We start from the raw sequence: 19195 nt of genomic DNA, 5'->3' as shown, positions 1-19195 counted from the left end.
ATGTTTTTCCATTTATCTTTAGACAGAGTAGGGGAGGGAGGGAGAGAGGGAGAGAGGGAGAGAGAGAGAGAGAGAGAGAGAGAGAAACACTGATGTGAAAGAAATACATTGACTGGTTGCCTCCTGCATGACCCCAACCAGGGCCAGGGATGAACCACAACCATGGTATGTGCCCTTTGCCGGAATTGAACCCGGGTCTCATTGGTCTGCAGGCCGATGCTCTAACCGCTGAACCAAACCGGCCAGGGCAACTGAAGTATCTGAAAGGCTTTCCACATGTGGCAGGCCAAGAAAGTGTTACAGCCAGAGAAATTTATTTTAAAATAGAAACATACATACATTAAGCTTTAAAATAGTCAAGTTTTAAACAAAAGGGAAAAAAGCCACTTGATCCCAGAGTCTATACAGCATGGATTTAGAGGCATTTGAAATTTTACGTAAGGAGCACTTACAGACCACTGGAAATGAAAACCCGCACCTCCCTGCCTCCGGAGTCTGCCAGGCGGGGGGCCGCTGCGGTGACGGCATAGCCACTGCTGACAATGGACGCTCCTGTGCCAAGAGCCACCAACGGCCAAGGGTGACCATGAGCACCCAACATCTCAGTGACTAAGACAAATGTCTTCACATTGGGGGCATCGTAAGTGAAGCCAGCTCCTCTCAAACACCACGTGAAGGGACTCAGGACACGTATGAGAAATGCTCAGAGGTTTTGGCAATGTAGAAGGTATAAGGTCCAGGAATTCACCAGAGCATCCAAAAATACTCAGTCAGCTGACCATCCAGGATGTGCTGTGAGGTGGCTCAAGGGCGCCCAGGCCAGGGCTCAATGTGTGTGGAGTTTCCGCTGGGGCCTCTCCTCGTAGGACTCCCCGAACTCGTTCACTCTGCTCCTGTCCACAGGGTAGAGCCTGCAATGATATGGTGGGTGCTCTACTGCTTTTGAAGGGAGGACAGGCATGTCCTCAAGTCTCAATAATTAAGAATCAAATGTCTTATAAATAAAAATAAAAAAATTGTCAGAAGTTTACTACATGAGAGGAATTTTGGGGTTCACCTCGTGCCCTCCTGTTGATGTGTTTAAATGGTCAGGCCAGAGCTCTATGCTTGAGGCTGATCAGGGACAAGGATAGCTGTGCCAAAGTGGAAGCTGGGGCTGGAACACTGCCCCCCAGGGAAACCTGCCCCACCCCAGCTCTTAGGGGCACAGCATGGGAGCTGGGCAGCGACCTCCTTTATGCTGCACCAAATTTGACTATGGAGATGAGCCTCGGTGGCTGATTCCATCATTCAGACATAACAAGCACTTCTGTACCAGGAGACAGGCAGAGTAATTTCTTCCATGGCCTACCATCGGCAACAGGAATGCTAGCTTGGGCAACACACAAAGACCAGCACAGACTGTATCTTCTCCCCACAGGGTGGCCAGCTGCACATCAGCAGGAACCCTGAGATTCCACCCAGGGAGCGCACTTTGGGATCACCGCACTCACCATCGCTGGTACAGGTAGATGAGGAACACCACATCATCCCTGAAACAGGCCAGGCGATGGGAGGTGGGCATGGTGATGATGAAGGCGAAGACGTCATCAATGAAAGTGTTGAAGGCCTGTGCCAGGTGGGAGAGGGGGCAGGGTGAGGAACGAGCCGTGAGGGCTCACTCAGAGATGCCCAACCCACTGCCTGAGCCTGTTCATCGTCATAGCCTGAGTTAGCAAATCAAGCAGACACACCACAGGTAACAGAGACTCTTTCAGTTGGTAATAAAAACAGACAATGTTCTCATGGTGGAGGCTCTGGACTGGCCACAATATGCCCAGAGAGCCCTCAGGGCAGTCAGACATTTGGGATCAGGGGTGTCCAGTTTTTTTTTTTTTTTTTTTTTATGAAATCTTAAATTTATTTTTTGATTGGGGGGGGTAGAGAGAGAGAGAGAGAGAGAGAAGACATCAATTTGATGTTCTACTTATTTATATATTCATTGGTTGATTCTTTTTTTTTTTTTTTATCCTCACCCGAGGATATTTTTCCATTTTTTGTAGAGATAGAGTGGGAGAGAGAGAGAGGAAGGGAGAGAGAGAGAGAGAAACATCGACGTGAAGGGACACATCGAGTGGCTGCCACCCGCTCGACCAACCAGGGCCGGGGACAAACTGCAACCGAAGTACGTGCCCTTAGCGGGAACCGAACCCGGGTCTCTCCGGACCGCAGGCTGACGCTCTAACCGCTGAGCCAAACTGGCCAGGGCTCATTGGTTGATTCTTGTATGTGCCCCGACTGGGGATCAAACCTGCAACCTTGCCGTATCAGGACAATGGTCTAACCAACTGAGCTACCCAGCTAGGGCCTGGGTGTCTGATTTTGATACACTGGATATGGCATCTAGCTCAAGAAGACGTCTTCCACTGCTGTGAGAGTCAGAGCTGCTATCTTCTGAAGTCCCTGCTGGGGCTCTCGTGTTTAAAGGAGACACCCCGACACTGTGACAAGAATGTGGTCCTATACACACACAGCACCTTGTGCAGGCAGAGCACTAACCTTGTACGTGAAGGCCTTCCAGGGCAGGTGTGCCACCGACTTCATCTGGGGACAAGGAGACATGTGCAGGTCAGGTCAGGGGCAGGCTGCACAGAGCACGAGTGACTACTGCCCAGCTAGGGATATGTCTTACCTTGTAGTTCACGAAGAGCTGGGGCAGCATGAAAAGAAAGCCGAAGGCATACACCCCTGGGGAGACAAGATATTGCTGGAGAGCATGCACGGACTATGGTAGCCTGACAGCCCTAGAGCTGGGCTTGACATCCTGTGGCTTTCTGACTGGCAGAATGACTTCAAAGAGCAACATCCTTTTCCTCAGTAGTACCATAAGTCTTGCCCACAGGAGCCAAGTGAGTGCTGGGGGCTGTGAGGACAGGTTGCCTGCCCCACACGGTTCCCTCCCAGGGCTACAGCCAAGTTTGAGAACCACACAGTGAACACAGCTTTCTGTGAGCTCATCCCATCTGCTCTGTGTCCTTACTGCTGTCTGTGGTCAGGACAGCCCAGGGCTGGCAGGCCCCACGTGGAGCTCCATGCTGTGGAGTTGCTGCTTTTGTCTTCCCTAAGGAATCAGAGGTAAGAACAGTGCTGCTTACTGCTGGCACTGAATGTTTCCATGAAGGAAAAACAGATTGCTCAGGGCTCTAGGAAGCCTGCATGGGACTTCTGCAGGCAAGCGGGGCGTCCTGGGGCCCAGCCGAGTGCATAGGGTAGGGCAGAGGACCTGACAAGGTAATCTCACATTACAGGAGCAATGAAAAGGTACCTGCTGTGAATGCTGTTACCTAAACAGAAGAACACATGACTCACCATTGACGAAGCTGTTGATTAACCAGGAATACCAACTGAAAAGGAAGAGAGCTGTCACTGTGGAAGGCCCAACTTCCCTCAGTGTCTGTTAAACTGACAACCTCAACTCTTTTGTGGGAGCCCTCTGTAAACACCCAAGCTCTCCCAGCAGCCTGTAACAAGGCGTGGTGTCTGCACACTGGAGGCCCAGGGCTGCAAGACGGGTCAGGGAGGACCAGCACAACTGGTTGCTGGGAGCCTGGGCTTGCTACCGGGTGGGAGACTCCGCACTGACAGTTACGTCCTTCAGAACTGGTACAGATGGAAAGTCCCCAGCTCTCAGGGCTGTGTCCTCGTCCCAGCACTCTCCCGGGCCCCTGCAGCCCAGAATGCAGCAGCCACACTCTGCTACCAGGTTTTCCCTCGTCAAACACATCCAACTTCAACCCAGACACCAGTGCTGTGGTGCCGGCCTCTCTATGTGCCCACTGATCTGGAAAAAGTGGCAAGGAGACATCCCCACTTCAGCTGTGCCTCCAATTCCAAGGCTACTCCCATGAGTGTTCCCAATCCCCAACCTCCTGCTTTCCATCCTGCAGAGAAGACGGAGCCACAGAATCAGCCTAGCCCCGATTCCACGGTGCTGAGCAGATGCAGAAGGAGGCTGAGGGGGCTAGGTTTGCATGGCTGTTAATAATGCACTGGGATCTCCAGGTGACTGTGTGGCAGGAGGAAGTCCTGGTGGCACCTGTACCTTTTATACTTGATGTTCAGCAGCGAGTAGACGGCGCCCCCGATGCACAGAGGGTACAGCAGGTAGGACAGGTACTTCATGGCCTGCAGGGAGCAGAGTACTTCCTGTTAGAACCCAATCCTCAAACCTCTGTAAACATTTCATGCAACTAACTCACAAGGATGGAACATAAACAGAGCAAGAAACTGATGATATGCGGGCAGCTGTGTGATGTAATGAAGGACATGTCAGTGTGTTTACCAAACCCACAGAACTCACAGCTGCCTGATGTAGACTGTGATTTCAATAACACTGGCTCACTCCAAACAAAGTAGCATATGACAGGTCAGTGAATAAACGTGGTGGACAAAAATCTGAAGAAACTCTCCTAGGATTGTGTCATTGCAGCTATATCCTTGTATTTATTTTGACTCGGATTTTATTGTAGCCCCAATAAAAGTTAAAATGCAGGCTCATGCTCATTAGCCAATAAATACACCCATCCCTGTATATGACCCATTGTACGGTCATGCTGCAAAATGCTACTCCCCAACAGTAGCCATCACCACATGGGCCCCCCATGGGGTACAAGCGACAGAGTGAGTTTGCAGCAACCACAGCAAACCCTTAGGGGACAAATCTGCTTATGAAAAATAAAGATGTTGTGAGAAACACAGGCATGGGAATACATGCAGGGACACGGAATCTGGGAGAAGCCTCCTGGCTCCTTTTCCAAGTCATGAAACCACTTGGGATTGTGGCCACCCCTCCATGGAGATGACCTTCCCATGCTGAACGTCACAGTAAGGTGCTCAGTTACTTGTCTGCAGGACATGCACACTGCCCCACACTTCCCCGCTGCTCACCTGAGTGTCGTACTCCTCGGTTTTCCTCTCAGACTCACTGTAGGTGCCAAACTGTTGAGAAATTCAATACAATCACGTTAACTAAGTGACTTAAGGCAGATGTCTGAACACGGCTTCACTAGGACTGAAGGAGTGACAAGGTTGTGTGCTGACCAGCAGAGATGCTCAGCCTGGCCACACTCAGTGTGAGGCATGAGCCCTCAATCAAGGCTGTGGTTGGCATGACCACATACCTCCCTCCACCAGAGGACTGTGGGCAGCATTTCTGCTCCACTTTGGCCTGGACCCTGAGCCATACCATGTAGCAGAAGCAGCCCCGCCCACGTGTGTCCCATTCACCATGCAATCCTTGTTTTTTTTTTTTTTATCCTCACTCCAGGATATTTTTCCATTTTTTGTACAGATAGAGTGGGAGGGAGAGAGAGGAAGGGAGAGAGAAAGAGAAACATCGACGTGAAGGGACACATCGAGTGGCTGCCACCCGCACAACCAACCAGCGCCGGGGACAAACTGCAACCGAAGTACGTGCCCTTAGCAGGAACCGAACCCGGGTCTCTCCGGACCGCAGGCCGACGCTCTAACCGCTGAGCCAAACTGGCCAGGGCTGCAATCCTTGTTTTTACCCCGGTGGTTTTTTTCAGTGAAACACTTACTTTACACAGATACAATCTGACACTACTTTAGTCAGTAAAGGTGGGTTTACTAGTCTAACTTAGAAAACAAACTGTACTCCATCTGCTGAGTTTCCTATCCTTGATAGGTTTAGGATCTGGACATGAGAGGGTTAAAAATTCCTCAACTGTGGTTTGTCAAGAGCACAGTGAGCTTCATACCTGCAAACCTCAAATGTCACTCAACCCCCAGCCCTGATCTGTGAGGGAAGTTTCTGAACACCTAGTAGTTGGGATAAGCCCCAGGCTGTGATTGGCTGTCTGGGAAGCTGGCCTGAACCGCCTGCAGGAGCGTGGGAGCTGTCAGACCAGGGTCCCATCTGGTGTAGAGGCGGCTTGCCTTTCAGTGTGGGCTCTGCTAGGTCTGTGTCCCCATGTGAACTCAGAATTAGCTGTGATCAAAGAACCAATGCTGGCTCTGCGGAGGGAGGTGCTCCATGTGCCAGGAGGGCAGTCCTGTCATCGGAGGACAGTTGCCTGCTCGTAGGGTCCTGCACCTGACTGGGTGCAGCTATGAAACAGCTGCACGTGAACAATGGGCAGTATAGAGGGAAGCAGATGGAGTTGACAAGAGAGAGGAAGAAGGAACCCCCAGAAACGCTCACCTGAAACTTGGGCCTGAGTCCTCTCCAAACAACAGTCATTTTCAGAGCTTTTTTCACTTTCCATAGCTGAGGAGAAACAAGAAGCCAACATTTATAACTCTAAGAGCAAGGAGATGCCAGAACCCACCACTCAAACCCTCGTGGACCAGGCACCTGTCTGCTCAGGCCCGACTGCCTCCAGCCCCATTGTGCCTGCTGGGTTAGCTCACAGGCACAGGCCCTGGGACCTGGCCCCTGGCCCACATGCCAGTCCAACAGCTTGTCCCCCACGCAGAAGCTGTAAACACCTACTGGCACCAACACACCGGCTCTCAGCCTGGCTATCCTCCTCTGGGCTACCTCCTTCCCAGCTCGTCTGCACTTGGCTGGCTCACCCCACCCTGCCTGCCTCTAAATTCACTCTGGTACCTTCTTCCTGCACTGGAAGACCCTAGTCTCTGCCCAAGCCCTGCATTTCTGGGTCTCTTGGGGATCCATGCCCCACCTGCCGCCTTGCTGAGATGGGAGGGGCATCATCCCCCCATACTGTGGCTCTGGCTCCAGGAGGGTCCCCAGTGACCTTCCTCCACAGGCATGGAAAGCACTGACCCTGACCTGACAGCCACGTGCACGGAGGGCTAAGGCTCACAGAGCAGGACGTGCAGGCCACCACCTCCTCCATTATTCCTGCATCCCAACTTCACCTTTGTCCTTGAGGACTGACCCCGAGTCTTCCTGCCCCACAGGGCTCCCTTTCCTGAGCCCCACACAGCAGGACCGCCACGGGGCACTAAGCTTCTGGAAGCCACGCTGCACCCTTCTGCTTCCAGTGGCATCCAGCACAGCATGAGCCACGAGAAACTTTAAACGTGTCAGAACACATTCTGTGATGGATGTAATGAGCTGGGGCCTTTCACTCAAAGGCACCTTCTGAGGTCTCACTCTGGTAACAACTCGAAGCAGTTGCACCCGTCTACCCACGGAGGTGGCTGCACATCACTCTTAGGCAGTTACACAGGTTCTGACTGCACTGACCACTTGTGCCCAAGGATCACGGCATGTGGCAACTCAGACAACAGCTCACCTCGATGGCGGCTCCGATACCCGCCGGGACCAGCACCAGCAGGCTTGTCTGCTCATCCAGGAGAAACAGGAAGATGACCACAGTGCTGAAGCAGCGCCAGAGCACTGGGGACAGAGGGGAGGTGCTGAGGGGCGCCATGACCCCACTCACACACAAACCTGAATGTGTATAGCTCCCCCCCACACACACACCTGCACATGTACAGCCCACAAGCACACACCCTGACCCAGATCATACATACCTGGACATGTACAGCCCACGAGCACACCCCCCGGCCCAGTTCATACACACCTGAACATGTACAGCCCACAAGCACACACCCCCGCCCAGCTCATACATACCTGGACATGTACAGCCCACGAGCACACCCCCCGGCCCAGTTCATACACACCTGCACATGTACAGCCCACAAGCACACACCCCCACCCAGCTCACACACACCTGCACATGTACAGCCCCTTCCCTATATGCCTGCCCAGCTCACATACACCTGCATGTGTAAAGCTTACATGCTCAGCCCTACCCTGCTCACATACACCTGTATGTATACAGCCCACATGCACACTTCCACCTGACTCAAACACATACCTGTACATGTAGAGTTCACACATGCATACCCCTGCCCCCGCTCTGTACATATGCACAGCACACACACACGTATGAACCTACAATATTTCTCCCCCTTTGTCCATTATAAGTGAACAGTAGACCACATGCACTAAGGAAAATGGTTTAAAATGATTAGAAAATGCTCTAGAACCCAGAAGGCAACCTCAGCTACATAAATATGTTTAAGTTACACTTATAAACACATAAACACACAGCAAATACACTGAGAAAATGGGTCTTGACTGGAATTATAATGACTTGCTTTCCTATAGTCAAGTCATACTTTCCTGTTTTTACGCCAGTTCTGTGATAAACACATCTGTCTTTTAAAAGCTGTACTCTTTTTGTTTTAAAGTTGTGCTTTAGCCCTGGTGGCGGTTTGGTTGAGCATTGCTCCATGCACCGGGAGGTTGCAGGTTGAATTCCCAGTCAGGGCACATACCCAGTTGCAGACCTGATCCCCAGTAAGGCAAGTGCAGGAGGCAGCCAATTAATGTTTCTCTCTCTCTCCCTCTCCCTTCCTCTCTCTCAAAAATCGATAAACACACACTTTAAATATCAAAGGAGTCGTGCTTTAGGAAACACTGCAGCCGACCAAAAACATCCTACTGCCTTGAGAGCTTCTCTCGGCAGCAGGGGCAGAGCCAGCTGTGTGGCGCTTGCCAGGAGCACCGGCCTGCTGCCTTCCATGGGCACGGACTCGGGGACCCCCTCTCCCCTCTCCTGAAAAGGCTGGGAGGGGGCAGGAGGGCTCAGCATGGAAGGGGCGCCCTCTCTGAGGAAACCAGAGGACAGAAAAGAAGAATCTGAGATACTGATGACATGGGCAGGGGGTCACCCGAGCACCCCAGACCACTCACTGGGGCATGTCATTTCCACAGGAGACACTTGTCGGGCTGACACAAAAGGGCAATAGGAACCAGCATCCGGCTACGTGGCTTCCATGGCCCTCTGTCCTCTGTGGACACAAGCTTACGTGACACTCACCAGGACCATGGAGACAGCTCCCTCCCAGTTATTACCATACATTACCTAAAGAGGACCCTCTGAACAGGAGCAGGGGATGGGGCCTGCAACTAGCGATTGTCAAAGACAATCTTAACTTTGGGTTTCAAAATGAACATTATAACCCTTCTTTAGCAACAGTAGACTATGCTTTGGGAATGGGTCAAAAATCCCAAGGACATCTACCTGCTTTGGTGGACATCCCAATCATGCTTTTCTTTTTCTTCCAAAAACTGATGTCGTTTTTAAATGCCAGGAAATCAAACAGAAGCTGAAAAGGAGAGAGAACAGTAGTGTGCATCTGTCTCCCATGTTAGTCTGCAGGTGGGCACTGGACACAGAAGGTAGACCCGTGTCTCATGTGCCGTGGTGCTCACTGTGGGGTCACTACAACCAGTGTCCCTGCTTGCAGTGGCAGGGAAGCTACAGGACACCCGGATGTTCCCCTTCCCTCTCATGGCAACAGTGACAGTATGTTCATCTCCGATGCACACAGGCTCATTCTGAGTCATGACCTTTTGAGAAAAGTGCTATTTCCCAGCAGTTTTGGAAGGTTTTGGCCAGACTGACAGCTGCGCCCGGTCCCTCAGAGCTAGCTGTGCTTCGGCTCCCCATGTCAGCGTCATCTCACCTTCCCGCCTGGACCTGAGTCTAGCACAGCAGTTACAGTGACGGCGTTCCGCCACCAGCCTGGAGACCCCACATTCAAATAGGGACTCCACAGAAAGGATTGGCATTTAATGTGATCACCACACTAGAATTTATACAATGAAATACTTATTTTATAGTCATTAATTCACCTCAGTGACTTGAGATTTCTTTTTAAAATAGTCTCCAAAATCAGCTAAGTCCTAAGTCCTTAAGGTGGCCAGTGCCCTGAAGTCCAGACATCCTCTTCTGAGCTGGGAGAAAGGCCCTAGCACTACGGCCTGTGGAGTCTCAGGTCTGTTGGGGACCAAGGGGCTGCCAGGTGGAACACCTCCCTATTGAGAATGGCTGGTGCCCTCGGAGCTGCCCACAACTGCCACTGTTGTCACCAAGGACTCAGTGACCCACTCACGTGAAACGCTGCGACAAAGAAGGTCAACGCTAAGAAATACAAGTTGGTATCAACAAAAATTCCTTTCACTTCATCAGCATCTTTCTCTGAAAACCCTGAAAAGGAAAAAGAAAATAATGCAAAATGGGCAACATCAACCGTGCCTAATGTCACAAAGGTTTCTAAGGTTGTCAGTATTAAGAGTTCACCTGAACAAAACTGTGGCCTTTCAAATACTATTTCTGAGTAAGGCAAACTTGCAGGTAATTAGCAAGAACTTCTCAAAGACAGGAACTAGAAACAAGATACTAGTGACCCTCTGATTAAAATTATGTGAATGAACCTGCACCTTGCCTAGCTGGTGTGGCTCAGTGGTTGAGCATTGACCCATGCACCAATAGGTCATCAGTTCAATTCCTGGTCAGGGCACATGCCCAGGTTGTGGGCCAAATCCCCAGTGGGGGGCATCCAGGAGGGGGCCAATCGTTGTTCTCTCTCATCGATGTTTCTCTCTCTTTCTCCCTCTCCCCTTCTCTCTCAAATCAATAAAGAAATAAAGAAAAGAAAGAAAGGGGTAAAAAAGAACCTGCACCAAAGGTTCAAAGGCCAATGAGCTTGTGTAAACTATCTGGACTTGCAACTACAGGACACTGTCGTCCACAGGTCTGGGATGGAACTCGTGGCCTCACCAAACTGCTGCAGGGAGTACACGGCGTCCTGCATGTGGATCCAGAAGCGGAGTCTCCCCAGTGAGATCTTGTCATAGGACACAGTAAGGGGCAGCTCTGTGGTGGAGCGGTTGATGACCTAAGAGAGGGATTGCAGTTAGACCTGCCCCGCCAGCCCACATCCTTCCGCTAGCCCACATCCTTCCGCCTTGGTTAAACCACTGTACACCCTGAGCTCACCCCATACACAGATACTGCACCTCTGTCCCCAAGTTCTGCACTCACCACAGCCTGGGCACAGTGGAGACTAAGGCTTCAGACCCAGGGCCACGCGGCTGGTGGACTTTAGACACTCCTACATCTTAGGCACTGTGGTCACACCCAAGGCTGAAATTCCCTCCTTTTTTCTTTCCCTACTTCCCTCTTTTGGGGCTCAAGCACCCATGTGCTATCCTCTCAAAACTGGGCTGGGATCCTCCTCCACATACCACTCTGAGCTCTTCTTAAGGGAATCCTGCACACCTCCCTTGATCACATCCCCTCTGTTTATCCTTCCTAGTATAAGCAGCGCCACCACCACATGGTAGGGACTAGGGACACATGTGCCACTGAGCCAAACACAGGCCCCTCTCCTGGAAGGGCTGGAGACCTAGTGGCTCTGCCCACACCACAGGCAAGTGCCCTGGGGTGCAGGGCAGGGGCAGTCACTGCATCTGGGGCTGGAGCAATCTCCAGGAAGAGGCAGCATTCAGGCTGGCCTCACGAGGATGCACAGTATTGGGAGTGGAAGCAGTCTCAGGAAGGAAAGCGCAGTCCCACAGTCTAGCAGCATATGTGGCCACAGTGGCCAGGTCCCAGGAGGGAGGTACTCCCTTCTCCTAGCACACAGGGCAGTGATATCCCAGAGGTTCCTGGCATACCCACCAGTGCCACATTCCATGCTCACTGTGACCCGTTGCAGTGAGCACTGCTGACACTGTGAGCCCAGAAACCAGACACCAAGCCCAAACATCGGGCTACCCCATGAAGCGCACTAGCCTCAGGCCAGGTATGCAGCAGGCCAGGCCTGCCCCACAGGAGGTGTCACTGTCTAGGCTCCCATGACAGGTGGTACCACATCACCCCGTGGGCTTGGTTGTTCTCTAAAGATGGCATTCTTTCTGAAAAGCGGCTCCAAGTAAGACAAAGCATTAGTGGCAAAAGGCAACCTGGAAAAAAGCTAGCTGCCTGTACACACATCTCTCTTTCTGTGAATAACAGCATTCTTGAACATTGGGCCTTTCACCAAACCACGTGACCAGGAAAATGCAGGGCTCTGTGGATGCTGCCCAGATTCTCCAGTGGCCCAGGCACAAAACTGTCTGTCCTCACTGCTTCCCAAGTGTTTACCCAGGGTGATCATGGCAGCCCCCAAGGGTACAAAGCACCATCCAATGTAGCTCTGCTGAATCTGGCATAGCTGAGGTCTGCATATAGCACCGTAGCACACTCCAGTAAATGCTGAGAAAGGGCCATGACTACCCACCCCACCTTGCAGGCCATAGCGGACCACACTGGCTCTCTGGAGCAGTAGCAAAGGGTGGTTCATCAAAGCTCTGGTCAAAGGTGACCTTGACCTAAAGTCACCTGTGACTTGAAATAAATCCCCTGTGAAACACAGACCACAATGACACACTTCCACTGAACCAGGACCTTTAAATTTCTGCAAAGTGCTAAGCACAGTGCCTGGCACACAGTTAAAAAAATGGTAACCGTTGTTATTGCTGTTATTGGCCAAAGGCTACACACAGTTCATTTGCCCTCCAATCCACCCTGGGAGAGTAGGCACTATGGCCGTCCCAGGACCCCACAGGCACCAGAGCTCCCACCCACTAACACAGCCCTGCTCGAACCCTCGAGCTGCCCAGGGAGCCTGGGCTCTGGGGCAGGTGGTGACATGCAGGGCTAGCCCTGGAGAAAGAGTTTGCTCAGGACACTTTCTGAATTAGTCTGCATCTTCATGGCAGAAACCTAGGATTCAATGGAACAACATTACAAGCTGCTTCGGCTGACAGGCAGCCCTTCCACGAGCTCTGTGCCCCTGATGTCCAAACTTAATGGACCTTTCAAAGCCCTTCACCATCAAGGGCACAGGAGCTTAAAAGGGGGTAGCTTAGATGGACCCCGCCGTTGGCCAGTTGCAAACCCAGAGCACACATGTGAGAAACACATGCACGCCATCACTGCAGGACCGAGAAGTCCAGAGGGGAGCAGTGCTTACCATGAGGTCCTTCACCCGATTGCTGAGCTGGTCGATGAATAGGATGGGGAGGTAGTGCATGGTCTTCCCAAGTTGGATCCTGGGGGTGAAGCAGAGTTTTCAAAGTCACTGTGAAGTCTTCTGTCACCTTAGATGCAGCCCCAGAGACCGCATTTACCTGAGAAATCCCTCCCAGCACCTTTACTTGCTCCTGGTTACAACAGTCCCAGGACACACCTTCCCAACAGAAATAGGTCTCACAAGCTATGCTCCTCCCTGACACAGTGAACACCAGGAGGAAGTGGGTAAATAAACAGGGACCTGGCCACATGGCCACAATGAAACATCCAGGGTGTAAAAAAGAGCAAGGGGCTCATCTGCAGTCTGACACGAGTGGTCCAGTGAAGCAGTAAGAACAAAAATAAAAATCTATCTGCTTTTCATGCCTGGAAGGAGTAGGGCTGGGGAGGGGGCCTCAGAGGACAGGAGTGGGGGCTTTTTACTAAATATTTTCTATACTTTTCACATTTTGAACCGTGACTGTATCATGTATTCAAAAATAAAGTTTAAATTTACAAAAGGAAAACCCCTCCTGACAATACCACAGAAACAAGTGAAGAACAATTATTATTGTGGCCACTTGTTAATACATGTTGACTTGATAATAGGGCTTAACCTAAGAGCAGGCTCCCCAAAGTCTAGAGACACGCACTAGTCTAAGCTGGTCAAGCAACGTTAACAGTTATATTTAACGAACACTGGCAAGTGACAGTGACACAATCCAAAGGTTAATGTTATTATTATTTTAATGTTTATTTTTAAAATGTTTTCGTTGATTTTTCTAGGGAGAAAGGAAGGGACAGAGAGATAGAAACATCGATTGGCTGCCTCCTGCATGCCCCCTACTGGGGATTGAGCCCACAACCCGGGCATATGCCTTGCCTGGGAAGGGGAATCGATCCATTGATTGAATTTTTAGGGAGCGGGATGGGGAGGGAGAGTGGGGGGGGGGGAGAGAAAGAGATAGATAATCAGTTCCACTTACTTATGACTCACTGGTTGATTCTTGTATGTGCCCTGACCAGGGACTGAACCCGCAACCTTGGCATATCCAGACGATGTTCTAACCAACTGAGCTACCCGACCAGGACAAAGGTTAATTTTAAATACACTTAAATGAGTCACGTTAAAACTGACCATGGTGCCCCAACAAAGGTAGTCAGAATGCAGACAGGACTAAACTGAAGTGACAATCAATGCTCATCAATGCTCCCATTTTCTCTCTAAGGGAAGCATTTACCAAGAACAAAAGACAGGATGACTCCCTTCCAGTTTCATTCATTCCAACGCTCAGGTGGCAATCTTGGTCAGCAAGACTGCCCAGAGAAAAGGGACAAGGCTAGAGGGTGCCCAGGCAGCACCTTAGCCCCTTTGGGGCCTCTAATCCCAAGGACAGTTCAAAGATGTAGGCGTGACGAATCAATCCACTTTTGGATTTTGCTGGGCCACTATCCCGAGGGGCTTCCGCCACCTCCACACCACTGGGATCACCCCCTCTGCTGTCAGCTGAGGGCAAATGGGTGATGCTCAAAGTCAGGCAAGTAAGTGCATCCTACAGTCACTTCCACCATGCTGGTCCTGTCACTGGCCAGACCAGTGCACTTACATCTTCATGTATCGATGCACATCGGCAGGCAGGGAGGATCCGTCAAAGACAAAGTCATCCACCATAACATTCAGTGTCAGTCTTGGTCTCCAGTGAGAAATGGGCTCATCCAGGGCATTCACTGGTTTCTTCTCAGCTTCGATCTTCTGCTAAATGAAAAGGAATGACTTAGCAGAAAAAGAGGCCAATGCTGGATGGGAAAACAGGCGTGAAACAAATTAGGCAGCAAGGTAGTTGGCACCTTTATCTGGGAACAACCCATGTGCCAAGACCACACAACCAGGAAGCAGAGCCTGGCAGAGTGTGGGAGGCCATGACTGCCAGTTCCCCAAACTCTTACACCTCTCACTTCCTTCTCTCCACAGAGGCAACTCAACATATGGCCCTGGATCTCACTGACTCCTGTTTTGGGTCCTCCACCTAAGTAGGTCCACTTCTCAGGGTTCCTGAGGAGGGTGAGTCCCCAGACAACTGCAGGAGGTGTAGGTGAGCTGGAGTTAACCACTGTGTGTGTAATGAGACTGCTTCTTAATCAGGGACGTCAAGTTGTCTGGAAGGAGCTGTGTCAATGACTAGGCATCCACCCCCAATTAACTAAATTCAGAAAGAAACTGATTGGCAGGAAAAATCTTTATTTCAGAACTGATATATTCTAGGAAACTGTCATTTCAGTTATCTACTACCTATAGATATATTTTTGATGTAATAATTTCTCTCTCAAATAATAACAGCTAACATTTGGCATTTGTATGTTCCAAAGACCTTTCCCACTGCCTCCTTGATTCCCCAGGAAGGCCCCATGAGGCAGGGACATACTATGCCCATGGAAAAGGAGGTGAGGGGTCTCCTCAAGGACACAAAGCAGGGAGTGCAAAGTGGGAGAGGCCAGAGCAGGTTGGCAGGGTTTCCATGAACAGCCCTATTCCTGTGCAAGGAGCAGCATCACAGAAACTTCCTGCAAAGCGGCCACTATCTTTCTTGTTTGTAAACAATCTCAACTTCCATTCAACAGACCTGAACACCAGAATTCCTTTATCTGAGGCTTTGTTAATGGTCACTTATGTGATTCTCAATGTTTCCTGGTACATATAGTTTTCTACAGATGTACAAAATATAATCTGTACACCTGCCTTTTAAATAATTTTGAATTATATTCTTAGAATAAGTATTGATGAGCTGTCCATCTTACACACACAGTGCAGTGAGTCTCCCAACTCTTAAGTTATGACTTAGTTGAGCTCTGCAGAAGGGGCTGCCCTGCACCCGTGCTCCCTGAGAAAAAATCTGGATAGAAAACGTCAGTATACTACTTAAAGTGCACATTACTAATTCGACATAAAATGTATCTGCAAACTATGAGAAATTATTCAGCTGAAAGACAGACAAGTTCATCAATAACATCACATAGCTTTACTCTGCAACAGTCACTCCAGCCCTACATCTAAGCTGCATGTGCAGGAACATGCGGGTGTGGATTCCAAAAGGGAAAGTGCAGGCTCCGTTTGGCTGATAATCTGATGAAGATGCTCACCTGTGCAGCAGATTCTCCAGTGAGCAGATTGACCTCTTCTGGTTTGGGGACCATGTAGGTGGTCAGAGGGCTCACCAGGTGCACCTGCTTCCCATCGTGCCAAGGTAGAATGCCAGCATGATGGAGGAAGATATAGGCATACAGCGTCCCATTATTTCTTGTTTTCTTTGGTACAGAAACATTAACTGTCCTAAAACAAGACAAGTTACAATTTCAAATATGTATATTTACATTCTATGTATATACACACACAGCAGAGACTACTCAAGTATCTTTACAAACTATGCTGTTTTGCACCAACTAATTTTAGTTTATAAGTATTAAAAACAAAATCCACTTGCCTATGACTGAGAGTCCTAGGTACAGGGGTTTATGGAACATTTTCTAAAAGCTTGAGTAGCTATATCTGAAAGCCAGAAAGCCTGCATTTCCTGCCTCCAATTCCCAGCACGCAAGAGAGGTCAGTCACTTGCCTAGGTCACAGGTAAGCAGTGGGAATCCCAAGCGTATACATGCCTTGCCTGCTGCACTGCTTCTGCAGCACTATGATGGGGCTGGCTGGCTAGAGGATGTCCGTCCAGCACACATTCCCATCACTCTACCTGATACCTCCCAGATGATGCAGAGGAGAAAGGTAGACTCCTGACAAGTACATCATTTTTAAGTTATGCTTGTTGAAATCTTAGACACTAGAGCCATAGTTAAATATGAAACGCCTTCAGCTAGGAAGAGACAGTAGGCTGCTGTGGGAAACCGCATGTCATTCCCACCGCAACATCCACTCCTTCAAAAACACCCCATGGCTGCTGCATATCCCACAATCATCCAGTGCTGGTGTCAGCTGCTTCCTAAATGACAAACTTATCTGCTACTTTCAAGTAAAACAAAAGTTTGTTTACATATCACACACAGGTTTCCCATTAAAATGTTCTATCACTCATAAGACAGTGGGCAATACTGCTTTTCTAAGGTAACCTTGTTACATACAGAATGCTAACTTTTAATCAATTTAAACATTGATGATGTTAACTCTATCATTGGCACTTTGTCCCATAACCCCACCTTTCAAATTTGGACTCCACATCAAAGTCTTCCACGTTCAAGACAAGATCCACGTTGTTCTCAGCACCAAGGTTGGACCGTGTGGTTGTGTACACACTCAGCTGGAAACGATGTCAAGAAGTTTAGCTTGGCAAGGCTCCAGCCACAAAATACATACATCAAACAGCTACACGAGAGAGAGCAATCTGGTGCTACTGGATGGGGAAAGGTTTCATTTTTAACTTCCAAAGGGAAAAAAACTGACCTGTTAAAGAATGGCTGTATCTGATGTGTCTGCTGCAAAAGGACAACTTGCTAAAGTGTGTAGCTGACTGGCTCAACAGAGTAGGGGTACACTGACTCTCGGTACCTTGTAATGGGGTGACAAGGGTCAGCGTCTGGAGCTTGCCTACAGCCACTATGCAGGCAGGGTCTTTAGGATATTAGGGGTGGAAGGTCAGGGATCAGGCTAGGAGAGCCCTTAGCCTAGCTGCTGCCTGGCTCAGGTAGGTAGTGGAGGTAGGTAATTTGAAAACAGCCCAAACCCCTGCCCAGCCCTGGGGTTTTCAAATGAGAAGCGCCCCCTACGCTATCCGACTCTGCCCAGCTCAGGTGAGAATAGCTCCCGGGCCCTGCCCGTCGCGGAGGCCCCGCTCCCCCCACCCAGGAACTCACCTGCAGCTTGGGCCGCTGAGCCAGGTAGGGCTGGATGCAGTTACCGTCGCCGGCGCACGGGCGGGTGTAAACGATGCCATACATGACCCAGCAGGTGTGCACCACATACACAACAAACACGCCCACCACCAGGCTGGTGAAGGAGTTGCGGCCGCTCCACATGGCGCCGCCGCCTCCGGGCGGAACGCGGCGCCCACTCGCCCCGGTCCGTCTCGCAGCCGCCGGCCCCGCAAGCCTCCCCCCCAGCACCCTGCTGGACACTCCGGCCGTCGCCGCTCACGCGAGAGCCGCCGCGCGCCACCGCCACTGCCGAGGAGCTAACGCGCCGGGCGCCGCGGACCGCCGGCAGCCCTGCATACTCTTGCCGCCGCCGCCGTCTACCTGTCACCGCGGGATTCGCCGGCGCGCCGGCAGCTTCCGGGTCCTCTGCCACCCGACGGAAGTGGACGTGCCGCGCGGCCACCTGGGAAGAGTAGTCTAGCCGCCGCGCACGCGCGCACGCACGCACACGCTCGCGTCAGAGGCCAGGCGGTGACGTCGTTTTCCTGCACCGTGATTCTACGATGCTCTTCGGGTTAGGGCGCTCTGGCTTCGTCAGTCGGGACGGTAGCTGGAACACAGAACCGGGGGGCATGGGGCGCCCGGGGAGTTGTGGGGGTGGGGAGGGCGCCATCCCGGAGCGGCGGCGCCCCCGCATCCCCCGTGCAGTTGACCCACCGGAGATCGCGAGCATGCCCTCTCCCTGGAACCGCGCCATCCCCCAGGCCTGGCCAGACCCAAAACGGAGTGAAATGTTAACTTCTGAGGAACAGAGATTCTGTATTATTCTTTCAGTCCTAAGTCTAGAGACGTCAAAATAAAAGTTAAAAGAGAAAGAAATAATAAATAGATCCACAAAAATTATCTGATTTCATTTTGGTTTTGTTAGGACAAGGGTTGCAACATGGGCGGTTCTAATGACTGTCTAGACCTGTAGAGTTTTCATGAGTTTATTTGAGCCAAACTGATGACAATTGTCAGGAAGCAAAAGCTCAAGGGATTGAGAAAACGCTCTGGAGAAGGGCAGTTTTACAGCTTGTTTTATATGTTAGAATCAAAGGAGGAGGTGTAAGAGGGTGGGGGTGGTGCAGGGGTTACCTGAAATGCAGGAGTGGTAGATGGGGGAGGTGGGAGAAAGGAAAGGGGAAATTTCTGGGACTGGATAAAAAGCAAAACAGACACAAACTTGTTTTACATTGATACGTGGGCAACAAGATACCAATAAGAATATTCTGTGGTCTCTTGCTCTAGTGGGAGGTTGTGTCCCCAAGGGTCTGGAAAAGGAGATGACTGACATTTCAAAGTTACGTTGTGTTAGATGCATAGAGATCATAGACAGGTTCACTTAAGGTGAAGATTAACCTCTGTTAAGGAAACTACCGGCCCAGAATGTCATTCCCTGCCATGACTTGCTTTTA

The 19195-nt window shown here is 50.7% G+C and overlaps 1 protein-coding gene across 3 annotated transcripts; it reads right to left on the bottom strand.

Annotated features, from left to right (window-relative positions):
• Positions 1–307: 307 nt before the first annotated feature.
• On the bottom strand, positions 308–18182 carry CLPTM1L (CLPTM1 like). Of its 3 annotated transcripts, none has more exons than XM_036280371.1 (17): positions 17739–18182; positions 17085–17185; positions 16023–16212; positions 14492–14637; positions 12847–12925; positions 10608–10725; positions 9940–10034; positions 9066–9150; positions 7266–7369; positions 6203–6268; positions 4927–4977; positions 4082–4164; positions 3349–3383; positions 2672–2727; positions 2539–2583; positions 1494–1609; positions 308–911 (listed from the first exon to the last, which is right to left on the bottom strand). In XM_036280371.1, the coding sequence occupies exons 1-17, from the start codon at positions 17898–17900 to the stop codon at positions 827–829; spliced, it is 1617 nt and encodes a 538-aa protein (XP_036136264.1). In that variant the 5' UTR covers positions 17901–18182; the 3' UTR covers positions 308–826. The 3 variants fall into 3 exon arrangements, 2 of the variants coding, with proteins under 2 accessions (XP_036136264.1, XP_036136263.1); XM_036280370.1 differs by having other exon boundaries at positions 14492–14640; positions 17739–17929; XR_004961732.1 differs by lacking the exon at positions 3349–3383 and having other exon boundaries at positions 14492–14640; positions 17739–17929.
• Positions 18183–19195: the final 1013 nt, after the last annotated feature.

The sequence above is a fragment of the Molossus molossus genome, unplaced genomic scaffold (genome assembly GCF_014108415.1).
Source record: "Molossus molossus isolate mMolMol1 unplaced genomic scaffold, mMolMol1.p scaffold_m16_p_3, whole genome shotgun sequence".
Classification (NCBI taxonomy): Eukaryota; Metazoa; Chordata; class Mammalia; order Chiroptera; family Molossidae; genus Molossus; species Molossus molossus.
The sequence above is the reverse complement of the archived record's forward strand: the minus strand, read 5'-3'. Positions and strand labels throughout refer to the sequence as shown.